The sequence below is a fragment of the Archocentrus centrarchus genome, chromosome 14 (assembly GCF_007364275.1).
Source record: "Archocentrus centrarchus isolate MPI-CPG fArcCen1 chromosome 14, fArcCen1, whole genome shotgun sequence".
In the NCBI taxonomy this organism is placed as follows: domain Eukaryota; kingdom Metazoa; phylum Chordata; class Actinopteri; order Cichliformes; family Cichlidae; genus Archocentrus; species Archocentrus centrarchus.
This window is the reverse complement of record NC_044359.1, coordinates 32,536,396-32,556,352: the sequence shown is the minus strand read 5'-3', so window position 1 is coordinate 32,556,352 and position 19,957 is coordinate 32,536,396. Positions and strand designations below refer to the sequence as shown.

Sequence of the window (19,957 nt, the reverse complement as noted above, 5' to 3'; positions counted from 1 at the left end):
GCAGAACCCATTTGCTGCTAATCGGCTGCACATCACTGCCATTTATTTAGTCGGTACAAAACTGGAGAAATGAATGTCTTAACACCACAACACACCACAGGAAGACACTACAGATCCTGACAGTAGGAGGTGCTGACTGGGATTACAGAACAAGAAATCAGCAGCTAAATGCAGGCGTGTGTTGCTTCGAGTGTGTCACAAAAAAAGAGAGAGGTGGATGGATGCAAGCCATCGAATTCATGCTGTAGATGAGCTAGTCTGTGCTTTAAGCAAAAGAAAGCCTGCACCCAAAGCCCTGGCTGCCAGAGCAGTCTCATTTAAATGTCATTGAAATCCTAAAAACCCAGAACAGTTCAATTTAGATTTTGCACATCATTAAGTCATTCATAATTAATGCGCAAGTAATTAAGGTTCTCTCACACTTATTAACAGAATGTTTAATTCTAATTACATTAAATTCTCAGTCTTAAAGTAACATTTGAATTTGATTGAAAACTGATAAAAAAAAAAAAAGATGCTTGAAAGGATCCAAGCACATTCAGTGGTATGTGAAACATTGCCAGGGCTTACCTTGTCGTCCTGGTCACTCTCAGTATCACACTGCAAGAAAAGGAGAGACAAAGCTGAAATTAGGAACAATACAACTAATTCTCTGGTTTTTAAACAGTCTCCCTTTAAGCTGCGTTTAATTCCAGCACGTTTGGTTGCCGCAGTCTCATTTACCTTAAAAAAAAAAAAAAAAAGTCCATCTTATCAACTTTTTAATGAAAAATTTATCACATAACTCATATTCAGCACCTGGATGTCATCAGATCAGTTCATTAGCTGATCCAAGCAGTAGAATGTGAAATAAAGTTAATTTCTCATGAGCACCCGTGCCCTTGTTAACTCTGAAACCCATGTAAAATTCAGACAGACCCGGAATCTCAAAACATTAATCGCCACTAGAATTATAATACCATGATGTGTGTTCCTGCTCGAGGCTGGGGATGGCAAATTGACAAGAGAAGGAAGGGAACTTTGTAATGGTGGCAGGAAAAAGGGGGCTAGATTTCAATTTTTTGTTCCAATTTCAATTTCAAGGTCCACTTAATTCTTTATCAACTAATTAGCATGATGCTGGGTGAATGGCGGCCCTCGTCGTTGTGCATATGGCTGAGGTGCAGAGAAGCACTGGAGTCAGTAATGAAAAAGGCACTGGGGGGGAATATAGGCAGGGGTTGGTACAGTGTGTGGGTAGGAGTGCAGGGAGGGGTTGGTGGGTGACGATTAAAGTATGGCAGGAGTGAAGGAAGGGGAGAAATGATTGACAGCCCACGGAGTGAGCGACAGAAGGGCATGTCATTTTTTTTTTCTTTCTTCCACCTCTTGTTTTTTGCTGATCTGGGCCCTGCAGAGCTCAAAGGTAGCTGGGTAGGTTTGCGGCTGATCTGTTTCTCAGGCTGGATGGTAAAAAGGGGGCTTGCGAGCTCAGCAGGAGCATAGCATCCAATTTACAGGCCTGTCCCGCACAGCCCCAGGGGCTGCCTGCGGCACACTGCCATGATGGTCAGCTCCAGCAGCTCATAAATTATGCAGAGGCAATAAACGCACTGGGCAAACACTCCTCCGACGTTCCCCTGCTCCATTTCTCTCTCACTCCTTCTCCACCATCCACAACATTCCAACCCCATTTAATACAGTGTGCAGAAAGCCAGAAGCCCTATACTGTCAGAGCTGGAAGAATAAATAAAGATAATGATAGATGACTGCAGATCACGATTGCACACGAGTATCTGCGTAATATTAAAAGCTCCAAACTGTGTGCATTTATACATCTATTCCGGCTTGAGAATAAATAGGCGTGTCTGCCATGTATCGCTCTCTCGCGGCCTCCCACACAGGACTGACTAATGCAGCAGACAAGATCAACTGCATTCAGGCTTTTGAGAATGTAACAGCAGCAATGCGACCAACCACTCATTAGCTGCTTCTCCGTCTGTGCACGACACACACCAAGTAACACAAGCAGGCAAGGCGTTCAAATAATGGACATAATTTTAGTTTTTCCAGTGTGTTGTGATCCATGAAAAAAAAAAAAAAAAAATCTAGCCTTTCTTCCTTGTGTTCCCTTTATTTTTTCTCTCTCTCTCCCTGCTTTCCTCCGTTCCTTGGCTGTGCAGCCAATTGCTTTGATTGCCAAGATAGAAGCCGGCTGGAATGACTTGCCCTTGCTTGTGAAGCAAATGGAACATGCTAATGGAACTCATCGTATTACCCGATGCAAAAGTGCCATAGCTCATTACTTTAAGATAAAAGGATATCATTGTAGACGGCGAGCAGAATTGACTTTCTGTGCTGCGACTTGATGATGATTTAATCAACTGCTCTCTTTCACTTCTCATCCCCGCGCCTGTCGCTTTCGCAGGTGCCACTAAACGAAGCACTCACACGGCTAGTGGGGGAGAGAAAAGAAAAGAAATTGCTGTCATTACTTTTTTCCCTAGGAATAGAGGTATGCAAATTTCCCAAAGCGACAAAGGGTGGAAAAAAAAAAGGGAAAACTTAATAAAATGGAAATACCTTTATAATGAGCAAAGTAAAAAATCCTGAGATCAGGCCTGACAGGCAAGGGCAGGCAATTTGAACGTCCTTATAGTGCATACGCCAAAGCTCCCTTGAACTCTCTGTTCAAGCATAGGCCAGGAGGTAGTAAATAATAATATCTTGAAAAAGATAAAAACACATTTCAGGCATACAAACAAGTCAAAGCTGTCACTCACTGATAAGTGATCACAGTGAACTAATGTGTTGCTTCATGCATAACCCAACCTGAGGTGGGAGAGAAAAATCCCCGCTCGCTATTCTATTTTTTTCAAAACCTGCATTTCTACTAACCGACTCTTTCATCAGAAACAGAGACGGAACACTAGCAGAAGCTTTGCACTTAACAGCTGGAAACGCCATGATCGATTGGTACACCTCATCATTAAAAACTGAGGCATGGCAATGTTTTACAGGTAAGCATGAGCTCCAAAATTCAGTTATTGCTACAATTCTGTGTAATATGAGCAGCTGTGGACGTGTGAGCATAAATATAAAAAAAACAACCTGCAGAGCTATGATTAACTATGTCAAAAACACTTTATACCAATCCTGGGAGGCCAGGACTATTGAAAAGACATATGTCAGAAATTTAAAATGAATCCATTACTGAAAAGAGAAAAAACAAAAACAATGGTGCTATTGAGATCACTGACAGGCCAAAGTCGAAAACAAGTCTTATTTAAAGCAACGGTAATATACAGTAAGGAAACCATTAGGCCTGGGAGGGGGCTGACAAAGGAAAGTGATAGTCTACCAGGCCCAGTGCTATTTACACAGGACCAGCATTATACTGTACAGCTAGACCCCGGTGTTTAGTTTAAGTAACACAGGAATGTCAAACATTAGCTTCGGCTCTAAGAGCTGTTGATGTTGGCCTGTATCCGGACCACTTCTGATTGCCGCTCTGCTCTCACCCGGGCCTCTCTTTTGGCTGAGTGCTCTTACAAATTTCCCTACACTCTGTCCAAGCATCGAGCCTTTTGTTTATATTGGTCTGAAAGTAGAAGTAAATTATTCTTGCCCTAAATCCTCTCCAGCTGAGAGTAATACTGGCCCAGTAGAAGGGGGGAACAGAAGGAGCCATGGGCCGAATGCTAAATGATGCAGCCATGCTATCGTCTGTAACAGCAGGGCACACCAAAGTCTCCTGCCAGAACTACCCACAGAAAAAAAGTCTGTACTGAAGAGGTAACCACATCACACATGGATGCGTGCAAAGCAAGTATGCTGTGATCCCTGTTCCAGCATAACCTTCTGGATATCCACTGGTCCACAAATACTAACAGATGTTAGACCAATCAAGAGAAAAAATAACATGACAACAATAATTTTAAAGTCCAACAGAGTGTGTTTAACATGCGTCTTATAATTCGTGATTCACCGTCTATGTCGTTCCAAGTTGCCTTTAATATTTTTTTAAACAGCTTGATCGCTCTGCTGTGTATATACCGTTGCCCCCACGAGTGACACTAGCCTCAGGTTATGCTGATTGTTGAAAAACTGCCCATAGAATTAACCTCTATTCATGCCCTTAGAATTAATTATCATTGATATGGTCTTCATTAAAGCACACTAGTGCACGGAGGATGGTGTCTGTTTGTCAACCCGAGACTGGATGTCCTGCAGGATAGCTGAAGGGGTTAAAACCCAGGGAAGACGCCAACCTGCCTGCGAGCTCGGGAGCCGGAAAGACAGCATGAAGGATGGCAGCCATTGCCAGGGTCAGCTCTGACAGTGCCAATTTGATGTGCTGTCGTCAAGGGCTGCTCAATCCCTCCTCCTAACAGCTCCTTCCTGATATAGCTGCATGTCCTGATGGTTTTCTGATGCAAACAGTCACATGGCAAAATGGTTTTCTCCCTTCCCGGTGCATCCTCCTCCATCTGCTGCTGGGGCCTGGATGCCTCAGACCGCCTGCCTGTCACAGCATGCGTGGAAATTAGCTGGGGAGGAGGTGCTCGCTTGTGCTAATTACATTTTAATCATTGGAAATGTGTTGGCAAATCAAGCCTTGATTGCCATCTTGGAGCCCAGTGCTCTTCTCTGCAGGTTGGGGATGGGGGTGGGATGACTTCTGGGGCTAGAATGCGTCTGAGCCCAGACTCGGCAAGCTGGACACCTCATCCTCCACCACAGCTTGATATGGCGGCATGCCTGGCCTACCGCTGGGTAGGGGCTGTGCCACATTATTCATAGGGAATAGAGAAAGACCAGGATGGTAAAATGCAGATCTGTGCCATGCATATTCTCAAATTCCCCCCACTCACACCTCCCATATTCATCTCTCTTTCTCTTACTCCCTCTTGCTTTTGCACCCACACATTACTAAGGCTGCCAGTCCTGCAACTGTGAATTGAGGAACAACAAACAGAGCTGTGCTGGAGGAGACTGATGAGCTAAGTTTTTGCTACACACCTGCTTTGCCAAACAAAGCTGGAAAAGAAGGCCCCATCACAATAAACAGATTTAGAAAAAAACTGACTTGGTTACTTAAATGTTAGATTTTTAAATAAACACAAAGATCAAGGTTGGCAACAAGAACATTCTGCCCACCAAAAAAAGATGGTTCAGTTTTGATGAACATCTGTTAAAAGCCACTTTTCCTTAGTGTTATCCAATGCTATACAATAGACTGATTCACAATAATGAGCCCCAAAACGATGCCAAACACACAACCATCCAAACCCATACTGTGCTCAAGGGACTTCACACCACAGCGAACCTCAAATAAACTCTGGGATCGCTTTACTTTAGCAATAAGTCCGCCAGACACACATTTGTTGTAAACTTGCCCATAAAAGACACCTACAAGTTCAGGGACTAACATATGTTAACATAACATACCTGACTGGCACGTCTCATTTAAATAAGCAAGGTTCTGTGGCGATGATATTGTACATGCAGTTTCCCCAGCTTGATGTTGAACTGCCAAAGTGAAAGTACAGTGGGAAACAGAAGTCCCAAATGAAATCACAAGGAAAAAAGCAAAACATAGCTTAAGTGTTTCAGACAGTCTATATAGTCACATAAGGCGAATTCTTCTTCCAGCAGCCAGGAATGCTTTGTCAGGGAGGACCAGATTTCTGTCTGGACTAATATAAGCAGGTCTGATCCACATGTGCTGCACTGGCCAAATGCAGCACGCCGACATCTGAATGCAATTTCCCTTCAAATGTAAAACTTTATCCAGAAGATATTCAGCGTGACCGCAAACTCTACTTTCTAGTCAGTAGGACAGTAGAGATAAAAGAGGGAGGAAGGCCAAAAAAATGAAGCCTTCCACAAAGTCCCAACAACATTACAGTCTCTGATCTCTGGTTTCAATATTCTGCAGTACAATCTTTTTATGTTTTATTTATCTGGGCTGTTCCCAAACGTACAGAAAGAATATCTGAGAGAATTTTCTAAATCTGACTATTCTCTCTCTTTTAATATTAAATTCTTATCCTTTCCTCATTGTTAGATCTCTTTTGCTTTACATCATGATCACCAATAATGTCAAATCAGAGAGTCACGGAATAAGGGGGATATCATGTTGATGTGTACGCACAGAAGTGAAGAGGAGCACCGTCTGAAATGTAGACGCGCAGACACATTCAGACACTTCTGGATGACTGGGATGATAAGATTTCTTCAGAAGGCGTACAAGTGCTGTATGTGTATATTACTTTCTCTTTTTAGTGTGGAGGAAGGTAGGACATTTAACTCAACCACAGAGGAGGTACTGTAGTGCTGAAGTGATCCTTGGCAGAAACAGATGTTGCCGCAGGGTAAACCACTCCGCTGATCAGTCCCATCCACCCACCAAACACGCTCACAACACCACCTGACAAGGACCAGGGTAGGAAGAAGGATCAGAGGTGCGGCACTTTGCCTTTTTAAAAAATCCATTTGTTACACAAGTGCTATGTTCAGCATCTCTGTTTCGAGAGTCGTAGCAGCACGTTTCTCCTGGCTACAGGCGAGGCTCTGGGGAACCTGGAGGTGGACAGCATTTACAGGTTATCTGATAAAAACATAAAATACAGCCATACTATATAAAATACAACCATACACAAACCTTCGCTCAGCCCAACTCTGTACTGTTTATATAAGCCAACGGAGGCCTGAGGCTCAAAGCAGATGCTGAATTAATCAAAGATTAATAGAAGGGTTTTGAGATAATTACATACATCAAATTGCATTGTTTGCGTGGTTATGGTGAGTCCCGTGAGATGAGTCCACTTGGTGTGCATTTTAATTACCCCCCCTTGCTCGACATTAATAGTGATGTGATTTGGCATCCTCATTACAGCAGTCTCACACACACACACACACACACACACACACACACACACACACACACACACACACACACACACACACACACACACTTGAGAAGCACAATTTCCCACATGAAGACAAGGAGATTTTTGACCAGTTGAGTAGATGGAATTGAGCAAGGAAGGTGTTCTTCCTGGGGATGGCAACCTTTCAGAATCAGTAAAGCACCGGGTATCGAATAATCTGCTCTGGTATCAGTTAAAACAAGGTGACTGCACTGAAAACGGTCACATACTAAAGGACGCCGCTGAATACTGGCTCAGATTTGTTTTCTTAAGATTACATTCCCCAAGGTACTGCACCGACTGTACTGATGTTCTAGTCTATAACTGCTAGTATCAGAAATCTTCACACAATCCCTTGTGAAATTATACAACTGCTAATAGTACTCATGCAAACTGGAGCAATAATACAGCATTATCATATAACATTCATGGTTTACATATTCTTGGAAGTATGCTTTATAAGAGCTGCAACCGTCTGCTGGCAAGAGATATAAACCTCATCTGCTCCCCCTGCTCACCTCCCACTTTCAGCGTCTCTCCTTCCCTCCCTCTGTTCACACTGACTCATCGCTGGGGGGGGGGGAGAAAAACATCAGGATTAGGTTCTGTGCCTCTAATCACTTAACTCCTCACACCTGATGGCACACTATTAACTTTGACTGTCTCCAGTGACCCCGCGGGTCGTTGCCCATCACATCAAGTTTTTATTAGGGAATTTTCCTCATCATTAGCCATGGCCTGGAAACGAGCCATTAATATTCATACTGGCAAACCAAAATGAGGTCCCACTGATTTTCCATCATCCAGGCTGTCTGTGCAGCTGCTGCTGTTAACAATCACCCCAGTGCTACACATTTGCCACGTATCATTATGGGGGCTCCATAAAGCTCTTTTTCTGGTTCTGCCATGATGGGAAGGAGAGCAAGGTGGATGAGGAGGAGGAGGAGGAGGAGGAGGAGGAGGAGGAAGAGAAGGCTCTGAGAGTTGCAGCCAGCTGACACCCGTCTGAGAAAACCTGGCTAACTCTGCCAACAATCTGCCTGGAAGTCTCATGCATATACCGGTGCTGTCAGTGCTAACAACCCCTGCAGGCTCTGCCAGGTACACAGCTGAAACACGCCGACTTCCCTGTGCTCTCACATTAGAGCACACATTGTTTGTCAGTCTGTAATGGCAGCCAGGAAAGCAGCGCTTTGGAATGGATTGAAATCTTGTACAAGATGCTGACACATCTGAGGATCATGGAAGGTTTTATTTAGAGAAGAATTTTTTTCTACTTTCCCATAGCACACAATAAGCTATATAGCAGACGACGATTTACCAATAGTGAAATATTACTATTTATTGTTACTGGTAACACAAGCGATATTCTGAATGAATTTACAAGGAAACACTGTTAGTAGTTCTTCAAAATTAGATGCTTTTGGATTAGCACGCATTCAAAATGGCAGCACGCACATGTTCGCGTCTCTGCTTCTGTTAGCAGAGGAGGAGCATCCTATATTTCGCTGGTGAGAGCAAGGTGCTCAGGCTCCACGCAGCGTGAACACAGACCTGATAAGTTGCTTCACAGCAACAGTGTCTCCAGCATCTCCTGCTGATAAGACTCCGCTCTCTTCCCCTTCCACCTGAGCTGAGACGAGCCGGCCCAGCTCAGGGGGAAGGTCTCTCCTATGCCACGAGCGGCAGCAGCATTCAAGCGGTAACGGCTTGAATGTCTGATATTGACACACTTTCTGCTCTCACACCATGTTTGACAGATGTGTTGTCTACCCCATCAGTGAATAAGACATGGAAATTAAATATATAAATCAGTTCTGTGACCTAATATGTAAACAACAACACTCTGCATTATGCTGCAAAATTGCCCATGAAAGGTTATTTAGTTTACCTATAATATTTTTAAGTGAATTTTGGAAGTAATTATCTGTGAAAAATGTAGCTGCTTGAATATGAAAGCAGTGTCTGGGTATGATAAACAGATTGCACAGTCAACAATATTCCGTAAAACAAGGACATAAGGTGAGACATTCTAACAGATGCAGCTGCTTCAGCACTGTCTTGCAAATAATTAGAGCTGCAGTGACAAAAACACTTTGTTTTTCTTCTACTATGATTTGCTAGCTGTCACAGTGTACATCTGAATTGCCTCATTATACAGAAAGTACTCAAATAAAAGCAGACACTGCACACTCCTGTCAGGATTCTGTCTACCACACATGCAAACAAGCAAAGATGAATAAACATTAGTTGTTGTCGAGGGCTGGTCTTTGAGCCGCGAGGCTCACAAAGATGCGCTTTGTACAAAATAAAAATATTTAATTTGAAAGACTGATGCAAGGCAAAATGAAATTAAAAGGAACCCATGCTAACTGCTAAAACAAATTACTCGCAGCACGCTAAATTACATTTGCTCCTCCATCAGCGAGATCAAACGAGCCTAGTTTGACTCTCCTGCGCTAATGATTTCCTGCACTCACCTCCTTTTTCATCCCAGGGGTGTTAATAAACACTCTGTCTGGTTTTTTTTTTGTGTGTGTGTTTGTTTGTTTGGTTTATTTATACATTTCTCAGCTCTACATCTCATCTTGCTCCCTCCCTCGCTTCGCCCATGCTGGTGGCAGGCTGGGTGAATTAGAGGGATCTAATGTAATCCCAGAGACAGCGGGCTCCTGAAAAACGTGCTCAATTAAAGCAGGATGAGCCCAGTGGGAGCATCCCTGGCGGGGTGTGGGGTGACTGACATGGTCCTTTGGTTGGGATTAATTAGCATGCTAAGTGATAGAGCGCGATGGCAACCTGAAAGCCTAAGAACAGCCACCTGACATCCACCACCTCCCACAATACCATTATTATGGTTATGGTTCTAACCAGTCCAGCCCAGGCTGTCCCCTCACAGAGTGATTTAATTTCCTGACAAAAGCAAGCACGCAGGTACAGACTGAAACAACAGACTCTGCAGAGCACCCATCTGATAACACATTCCTTACCCGCAGCACCTCGTCGAGATAATTACAACTGAAATGTCAACTTTGGAAAGTCTTGCTGATATTATTGCAGGTTCTGTAATTCTACCTTTTAAAAATAATCCCAGCTTTTGTCTGACACTTCTCTGTAGTAAACAGGCTGTCACCAGGCTGGACTGTACAACATTATTACAAAATGACAGGTGGGATTGTGGTTAAAGTCAGGCTTAACAGAAGGAGCCCACAATGAAAGATGTTTGTGCAGCGATCTGGAACAACCAGTGCAGTTTTTCAGTTTTTAATCTGAATGTGTGGTTTTTTTTTTGTTTTGCTTGTTTTACTTTGATTTGTGTAGAGCATTGCTGACACTTTCAAAAATACCTCACAGCTCAGGATTCTTGGCTAAAAAAAAAAAGAAAAAGTTCTGTAGATTTGAGGGTCAGCCCCTCAGCCATCCATCTAGGTGAATTAATAAAAACTTAGCTAATCAGCACAATGTGGACTATGTCAACACAGTCAAAAGAACAGACTCCATCCATCTCAAGTCAAAAGAGTAGAGCGTACAGCTTTTTGGGAGACTTGTCAATGAGTAAGGGTCAGCTGTCACGAGGTGCACCGGTGTTTTTCTAGGCCACTGGTTACTGCTCCCCTTGTGTGTTGTAATTAGTGTTTCTGAATAAGCAACCGGGATCCAATAAAAACTAACCTATGCTGAGCCACACTTCAGGACTTTCAGGCTTACTCAGCACGATATCCAACATAGTTTATGACAGCCCTCCTCTGGGCTTTCTTACAGTCCGCAGACACTACGAAGGGGAGAGAGAGAAAATCATTGGAGTATTTTGTCAGCTGTAATTACTCTCCAATTATATGGTCAAAATATGTCATTACAGGGCACTTTGTTGTCCAGGCTGCCTGGCTTTGATCAAGTTGTGGCACAATGTGTTTCACATTAGAGGCCCCACTATGATGTATGTTTCCTGTCACGACAAGGATAACAGTGAGGTCAGCAAAGCCATCCATCCCTGAAGTCTACTCCCCTTCTTTCTAGCCACCGGGAGTAAAAAAGATCATGAGCAGTGGAAACAAGTCAGTGAAGGGGGGGGGGGGGGGGGGCAAAGAGTTCAAAAATGGATCTTCTGGTGACAAAAGTGCCAGCAATAAAAAATTGTTGTTTAACATAAAACAATTAGAAGTAAAACACTGAGTAAGTCTTAATAAACTAATGACTACAAAAATCCAAATCTGTTCCAATCTTTGTAGCTTGCTTTTTTCTTATCATTCTCGCCTAAGGTTATGTTATGGAAGATCCGAATATGGCATACGCTCAGTTTTCAGAGGAATCACAAACATGTTACATAAATGGCAGCAGTCTCCATATTTCAACATACAGTAATTTAAAGTGTGATTGGTTCTGACACCGTTAGGACAATGCACACCACATATACTTATTATTAGGTTGGAGATATAACTTTTAACAGAAGTTAGAAACACAGAAGAAGAAGAACAAAATAGTAGGGGAGATATGAATAACCTCTTCTGGTCTGAATAAAATCAAAGAGAAAACAGAACGCTGAAATTTGTGAGGTCGCAAGGCTGTCTTCATGAATGGTCAAATCCCCTCTGGATACCTTTAAACAAATGTCACACTTGCAGTGACCCCTGAGGATCGTTTCAGTGGCGTGAAGTTGATGGACCATTCATCACTTAAACACAAAGCCAAGGTCAGAGACTGGTGCCCTGGAGCTCTACAGTCACCATCATATATTAACAGTGCATGTTCAAGGAAAATTACAATGACTATGAATGTGTTTGTACCTACTACATTCCCTATGGTACTAGCAGCACTCACTTATCAAAGATAACCATGCCAATAAAGAAAAATTCACTGGAACCGCTTGGAGCTGAGCAGAGCTGCTAGGCTTCTGCTGGTCATCTGCTGAGAGCCAGTGTGAGCTCTTCCTGGGGGATATCAGTAGCATCCCAGGCCATGTATGGTTTGTGCTCCTTCCAAGAGCCCCCATCCTACCCTAGGCCCTGCTGCATACTGGCCTACACTGCAGACGCCACCATCTGTGCTGCCTCCTGTTGGTAAATTGGCAAACAAGGCTGCAGCCCTCCCCTGATTTGGGCGTTTGGCCCGGGGGTTGAAGGAGGAGGAGGGTGGCTGGGGTGCAGTGAGGGAAGCTCCCTGGTGTTTCAGAGAGCCACTCCATAACACTTTCCTCATGAGCGCTCCTCCGGAGGGCTGCTGGAATGTCTTGGAGCCATCTGGGGAGAAGTGGAGCGTGGCAGGGAGCAGCTGGACGCGTACAGCTGCTATTTAAGCCCTGGCAACTGAGCTCCATATCAGTCAGTCAGCAGGAAATGCAGAGAGCACAGCGGAGCAGAACCTAGCAGATGAGAGCTCACTGCACAGAGCTCGCGCTCGACACTCCTGGCATAAGCTTGCCCTGTCTTTCATTCACTAAACCCTGCAGAGTTTTAAAGTAAGAAAAAGATATGACATCCAAAGATTGCAGCTGACTGAAAAGTCAACTTTGGAATCAGCAACAAGCATAATTATAGTAATTCCAAAACCTCTCGCTCATTTATGTATTGCCAAAAGTATTCACTCACCCATCCAAATCATTAAATTTAGTTGTTCCAGTCACTTCCATGGCCACAGGTGTATAAACCAAGCACCTAGGTATGCAGACTGCTTCTACAAACATTAGTGATAGAATGGGTCACTCTCAGGAGCTCAGTGAATTCCAGCGTGGTGCCGTGATAGTCAATCGCTACAGACCTCCAAACTTCACGTGACCTTCAGATGAGCTCAAGAACGGTGTGTAGAGAGCTTCATGGAATGGGTTTCCATGGCCAAGCAGCTGCATCCAAGCCTTACATCACCAAGGACAACGCAAAGCATAGGTAGGATACAGCGGTGTGAAGCACGCTGCCACTGGACTCTCGAGCAGTGGAGACGTGTTCTCTGGAGTGACGAATCACGCTTCTCCATCTGGCAATCTGATGGACATCATATTAAACCCTATGGATTAAGAATCGGATGCAACTCAAGTTCATATGCATGTACCTTTGCCAATATAATGTATACAGTGCTGTGAAAAAGTATTAGCCCCCTTCCTGATTTCTTCCCTTTTTTTCTTGCATATTACAGTACATGTTTTAGATCAAACTAATTTTAAAATTCAAATGCAAAATGCAGTTTTTAAATGATTTCATTTATCCAAACTTAACTCTGTGATAAACTATTTCCCCCTTGTTAATTCATGAATTATCTGTGATTAATCAAAGTTTTTGGAAACCTCAGTTCAGCTTTTGGAGCTACACCCAGGCCTGATTACTACCAGACCTGATGACTCAAGAAATCACTCAGACAACATGTCCTCCAATCCAAACATAAGTATCTGTTGTTTTTGCAGGCCCTGAAACATGACCTATATGTACGTTTCCAAAATGAGCGGTCCTACATGTGGCTTTGTGTGTCATGTAGTCATGTCAGTGGGTAACGTTGCCGTAGCTCAGGAACAGTAATCTATTAATCAGAAGATTGATGGTTCAATTCCAGGCTATGTCCTTTAGTCTGGATAGACTTTTCAGAAATCTGAAGAAGTCCATATTTACGTATTTTTGCAGGATTTGCCAGAAAAAACTAACGTAATTCACATGTACTTTTGTCTACAACCGCTACACATCACTTTAATTCATTCTAAAATGTAGATATTGGTTGTAAAACACACCTGCAGAAACAACCAATATCTACCGTTTTTCAAGGAGGAGAGGCTCTAAATAGACAAAGTGAAGCTAAAGGATCTCAAAAAGCAACACATCATGTCACGAAACTCATGCCTCACTTGTCTCAGTTAAGGTCAGCGTTCATGATTCAACAATAAGAAAGAGAGTGGGCAGAGTTCCAAGGTGAAAACCACTGCTGATCAAAAAGAACACAAAGGCTCGTCGCACATTCTCCAAAAAACATCTCGATGAAACCCAAGACTTTAGAGAAAATGTTCCGTGGACCGATGAGACAAAAGCATTTGGGTTGTGCAGGAGGACAATGATCCAAAACACACCAGCAAGTCCACCTCTGAATGGCTGAAGAAACCAAAATGAAGGTTTTGAAGTGGCCGAGTCAAAGACTTAAACCCGATTGAGTTCACACTGGTCTTTGTGGAAAGAAAACTGCCAACAGGATCTATTCTCATAGGTTCAAGTTTACATTACACTGTGGGAATCTAAAGCAATACTTAATTACAACTAACATTTCCAGTAGTTTGATAAGAATAAACAGAGTGAAGTTCTGTGACTGTTTCCTCCACAAATATTGCCCATATTTAAATTTCCACTGATACTCATATTTCATTTTATTTAGAAACATTATTTAAACATTATTATCACACAGCTCAATATTAACACTCATCAAGTTTTTGTGAGCATATAAACATGGTGATAATGTGAAGTGCAAGTCTATGACGTGTATTTTAAAACAGTTACATAACTGAGAAAGTGCTCTGCCATAAAAGGTTTGTGCTACCACAATCTAATGCTCAGAACAAAATTATTTCATAATAGCAGATCTTGTGGCGAGAGTCTGTGAAAGGTGTCAGAGTGTCTAGAAATACTTGCAGAGACAAAATGGACAAGCTCTCAGTCACACAGACGGGCAGAGAAATGTGCACTAACAATCAACAAAAGAAGAACTGGATTCTCAGCAAATGTCGATTGGCCACCGGAGACTACATGGGAGGTTTTCTCACTAAGCTTTACAAGGCTTGATTCTTGTGTGAACTCCCACCCTCCCACATGCACGCTCACCCCCACACACACCCACACGCCGATGTGAAGCTATGGGAGAAAGTGCTTGTCAGGAGAACATTAATTAAAGTGTTAAAGGTAAAAGAAGTATTGACTTTCTCTCTTCTGCAACCTCCCCAACCACTAGCAGCCAGCAAAGCCCACTGCCCCCTGAGGTAACATCTTCTACTAGCTCAGGCCCAGGAGCTAACTGAAAGAAAAGCCCCACTAAGACCAATTAAGGCCTTCACTAGGAGACTGAAAGGAAGACAAATGGAGGCAGAAGGCCCGATTACAAGAAACCTTTGTACAGATGTAAAGCAATTAGAGCGGTCTCAGGGGCCAGACAGTGTGGTACCTGTGAGTCATGGATCCTACAGCCAGTCGAAAGTCGGAACAATCCCTCTTTTCTGTTTAGGGCCCCAGTCAGCCTGTGTATTAGTGTCATATATCAGTGGATAGGCCTGGTATTGGTTTCTCTAGTGCAGGGAAGAGGCAGCAGTCTGCCAAAGAGGACCACTCCACCCTCCATTATCCGTCTGTTGGGAGAACAGGGGCTCTATTATCCATTCAGGCGGGGCCTTTTCGATAAAACAAGGGCAGATAGGAAGTGTGGAAGCTCTCAGGTGTCTCCCTCCACTAGGGAAGTTTGTCAGAGAGGTCATTCTGATAAAAGCTGGGGTAATTATACTGCACAGCATCACCGTTTACCAGTCAGAGCACATTTAACCAGGACAGCACTGTGACCTCTAGATCACAGCAGAGCGGCAGCAAATCCACACTGCCCGAAGCTCATCAATGCAAAAATCAATAGGGAGCAATTTATATGATTATAGAACCGTGCAAAATTTTTAATTGTAAAGATGACTATGGTCATCTTTTTAAATGGCTGTTTATCAACAAACGCACATGGAGGCTGCTTACATTTCAAAGTCACTATTTCCGTGTGTCTTTACTTGCTCAGCTGTCACTGATAGTCACAATAAAGATCAGACGGGGTCACAATCTGCAGAGTAACAAATCGATTGCTAATGGAAATTTATGCTCAGTGGTCGGATCTACAATTAACTAAAGCAAAAACCCTCCTCGAGACCTGAGATTATGAAATAATTTTGACAAATGGAGGCCTGGTTCATAATGACCTTTTTTCCTTCCTCCACAACGAGCCAAGCTGCAGCCCTCATTATTTATTGGGGGTGGTGGGGGGTGGTGGTTAAAAAGCAGGTATAGGAGAATGAATGTGTGCCTGTCAGTGTGTGTAATGGGGCTAATAATGGTGTCCGGTGTGCTGCATAATGAACCCCACCCTCATAGAAAAGCCATCTTCCCCTCTCTCCCTGTTTGACGCGCAGTGCATTCTTCAGCAGCCTCCTGCTTTAAAATCCTCAGTCTGCGAGTGGCAGTGTGGCTCATATAAAGCCAAGACACAGAGTCACGGCTAGTAAAGACATCACTGGGAAATTACTGCTGCAGCTGTTTCAGCCATTTGTCTGCACCCTTATTTGCAGATACTTAACACTTACCACCAAAACTAACACAAATAGATTTCTTGACTGCTACATGTTAAGTGGTTTAAAAGGATTCAAGAGTGACTACTTTGTCCAATTTTACTATATTTTAATTTTAATGGCATAAAACAGCTCTGGGAAAACCTTTGCTGTCATTAAGTGCAAATCCCATAAATGTGACTATGTACTGAATAATAAAATTTATGTTTGATTGCCTGGAATTGCCAAAGCAGTAAATCTGCACAGCAGTGCCTAGCTTGATTTGGGAGCTGAAGAAAACCATTTGACTTCACAGTTCAAGCTTGATGAAGTCCCTGGATGCTGCTGGTTAAGGACTTAAGCAGATGGCCAAATACTTGGCGCAAGAAAAGAGCTGCTCTGAATATTTTTTTGGCAAATCTACAGGCATATGGCAAAAGTTCATGCCAAATACTCCATTTCAGGAAAAAAAAAAAACGATACAGCCTGTGGGAAAGAAAAAGCATATTAGGAAAGAAATAATAAGAGACAGAGATGAGCGAATGACAGAACAATGTTAAAATATCCAAAATATGATACTGTTTGGTCTATACACATCAAATTTATCATTGGCCCATGCAGCTCTTCTTAATAATCACTACCATAATAATATTACGAGGAGCGGATAAACAGGGTTCTACTTTAGATCAGCATAGAAGCTACAGCTGCACAGGCTGAATGAGGGAGAACATGCTCAAAGCACAGTAAGCCTCTTGGCCAGACAACAGCTCAAATGCTTTAGTCTGAAACCAAAAGATTAGGGTTTGATGACATTTTGCCGTGCATGCACATTTAAGATCACTTGGTATCAATTTAAAATCAATAAAGACACAGACGGCAAAAACGCCACAAAACAGAAAATCAAATTAAAAAGCCGATATCCTGTGTAACCGATTCCCAAAATAAAAGTTAGAAAACCGAATCATACATTTAAGACCCAAGACTTTGCATAAGCCACGTGTATTTTTAAAAAAGCAGACACCGGGGCAAAGAAAAAAAAAAAACAGTTTGCAGCAGTGTAGCCACTGGAAGACAAAGGGTGATTGGCAGCAGATGCAACATTAGTGGGAGGAAGATCTCTCTCAAGGGCTTGACAGGAAGAGAGAGAGTCTCAATCATTGTACTACAGAAGGCACTTCCAACAATACAAACCTCAATCACTTACTCTTATTCTACGAGTGGTCCTGCTCCGCTGCGCCACACAACACGCATTTGTTTTGATCTGGGACAACAGCCTCAAACATCACAGCACTGTCAACGCAATATACCCTTTCTCTTCTCTTGTTCATGTAAGGTCTTGGAAATGTCACAGCTAAAATACGAGTTATATCAAAATAGATGACATTCTTTCAAATCCGTTTATAAACATAGACTAATTATTGGTTGTTGAATGGATTCAGGGGGAAAACAGGAAACTGTCATTTTTTGGTCTTTTTCCATTTTGAACCGGCTCTTGCTTTAATTTGCATTTAATGCATATATTATGTCGTACTTTATGTTTAAAAGCATAAACAGAAAAGCACCTGAAGAAAGAATTGTTTGCGAACCTGACATGAAAGTGAGGCCAAGGACGTCGTATCCCAAGCGTTAGATTGCTTTCACATCAGATGATTAGCTTCATCCATGCTAATTACAGTGAATGGAAACTAATTAAGAGGAACTACATGTCAGCTAATGAGGATTTGGGGCTGTGTCCATCTCGTAGCATCATTTCCGCTGCACTACTCGCCAGCTATTTCTAGTTTTCTTGAAAATGTCTTCTCTGACTTGGAGACTTGGACACCTTTTATATTCATACCAATCAGATAAGCTGTAATTTTTTGCGTCAGCTGCAACACTAATAGGACAAGAGATTAACACCTCTGTTAGAAGAACGAGGGATGTGTCTATTACAGTGACTACCAAGAGAAAGGTTTTCATTAAAATTAAGAGAGGATTGAATCCAAGCACCGTGTTCACTGCTCTCCTGCAAAATTTCCCTTCAGTTCTCCCACTTTCCTCTGTGGCACATCCTAATGATGTGCATACTGCTGGCGTGAAGCTAATAAGCGGCTCTGGCAGGACAGAGAAACTCTTGGGAAAACAGCAATTACTTAGTTGGTGGCGGTGGTGGCAGTTCCCCCCAGAGCTGCTGCCACCTGCCTCCACCTGACAATGCCTGCAGGTTGGAAGGGAGGTCACCCAGGGCAGGACCCCTGACTCTAAACTGCTGAGCTGTTACATCTGGTTCCATCTGGCCCGATTGCGCCTTTTCTCACCCAAGCAGACAGAAATGTAATTAGGCCAGGAGGACATGGGTAATGCTGGTTGCTCAGCAACAGTCAAAGACAGAAAGCCAGGGACCCTTTCCAGAAACGACTGTCCCACTGACCTTACTGACGAGAGCGGCGCGTTAACTGAGACATTTCTAATAACTGTACTTACTGTAATACCAGCTACACTGAGGATGAATACCAGCTTGTCCAAGAGACAGCTTGTGAACTCGGTGCAGGGGAAGTCTTTGAAATATGGTGTCATCATGTGGCGTATTAAAGCTAGCTTATTAGCGATGCTAATATAAAGCTGGAGCTTGACAAATTCCCTCTTCTAGATTAATCCCTATCTAATACCATTAATCTGAAAGTAAGCATGCTGTTCCTCTTCAGCCGGAGCCAGTCCTTAACGTTTCCATTACAGGAGCAGTTGCTTAGCCAGCTGCAGGTTTAATTCCCAGGTATTTACCTCCTCATCTCAGTTCTCCTCGTCAGCGTACCAAACACAACTCAGCAAATTCACTTTGCATTTTTAATAGATGGAAGGGGGTAAGTGATGTCAATCATAAGCAAAGCGGTAGTGAGCTGCGAATGGAGCGGGCCACAGTGGCTTGTTTGAATGCACATAATGTACACAGAAACTCAGACAAACATGCACATACCTAAGCTCTGCCTGGCTTCACGGAGCTCAGGCTTGTAATTAGCCACACGAGCTGCAATCACAGTCCAATGACAATGCTTCTGCAATGGCTTGTTTTCCTAACCTCTGCAAGACCTCAGGCAGAGGTCCACTTACCCTGTCAGAACCAGCCCACCGCTGAAATCAAAACACTGAAATCACTCCATTCCACTGCAGCGCCACTGATTAAATGTGCAGAGTGTAGAGTGCAATTTGCTAAATTACAAGTATTTTGCACATGTAAATATACTTTAATTACAGCAATTAAAGAAGATTATGGGAGATTGGCAGATGGGGAATGTAATGTTGTTTTAATTAGAGTTTGAATGCACTGTAACACAAACAGAATGTTAACCCCTCAGAACAGAATGGGCTGTTAGGCCCTGACAAATTGTATCCTGATGCAGCTTTTTCAAAGCTTATAATCACCTGCAGCTACAATGTGTGCGTAACAGAGAAAGAGGCTGGCAAAAACAAAGAGAGAAAATTATGGCTGAGAGATGGAAAAAGTGAGAGGCACAGAAGAGCAGGATGCAGAGACAATGAACAACAGATGTAACATTCCTTGTTCTCAGAGTAGCGAGCTGAATTAGGATGACATTTAAAAATATTTTGACAAGAGTTAATGTGGAATTAGAGGCAATTAAACCAGACTTAGACCCTGAGATCAATCACACAAAATTAGAAACAGCTCATGTGCTTGGATACGAAATTAAGGCTAACAAAGGATCTTGGAGCAACATGAAAGCTTAGTCAAAAACCCCCCAGAAAAAAACCAAAAACTAAGAACTAAGCTGACGTGGACGAAAAAATCCTGACCACA

General features: G+C 43.0%; 1 protein-coding gene across 5 annotated transcripts in view; it reads right to left on the bottom strand.

Moving 5' to 3' along the window:
- The window catches only part of auts2a (activator of transcription and developmental regulator AUTS2 a), a 300,378-nt gene that overhangs the window by 98,704 nt on the left and 181,717 nt on the right, over window positions 1-19,957 (bottom strand). For all 5 annotated transcript variants that reach the window (XM_030746362.1, XM_030746364.1, XM_030746363.1 and 2 more), the window contains exon 5: window positions 571-600. In XM_030746362.1, the coding sequence (XP_030602222.1) occupies window positions 571-600 (30 nt within the window). The remainder of the gene's footprint in view (window positions 1-570; window positions 601-19,957) is intronic.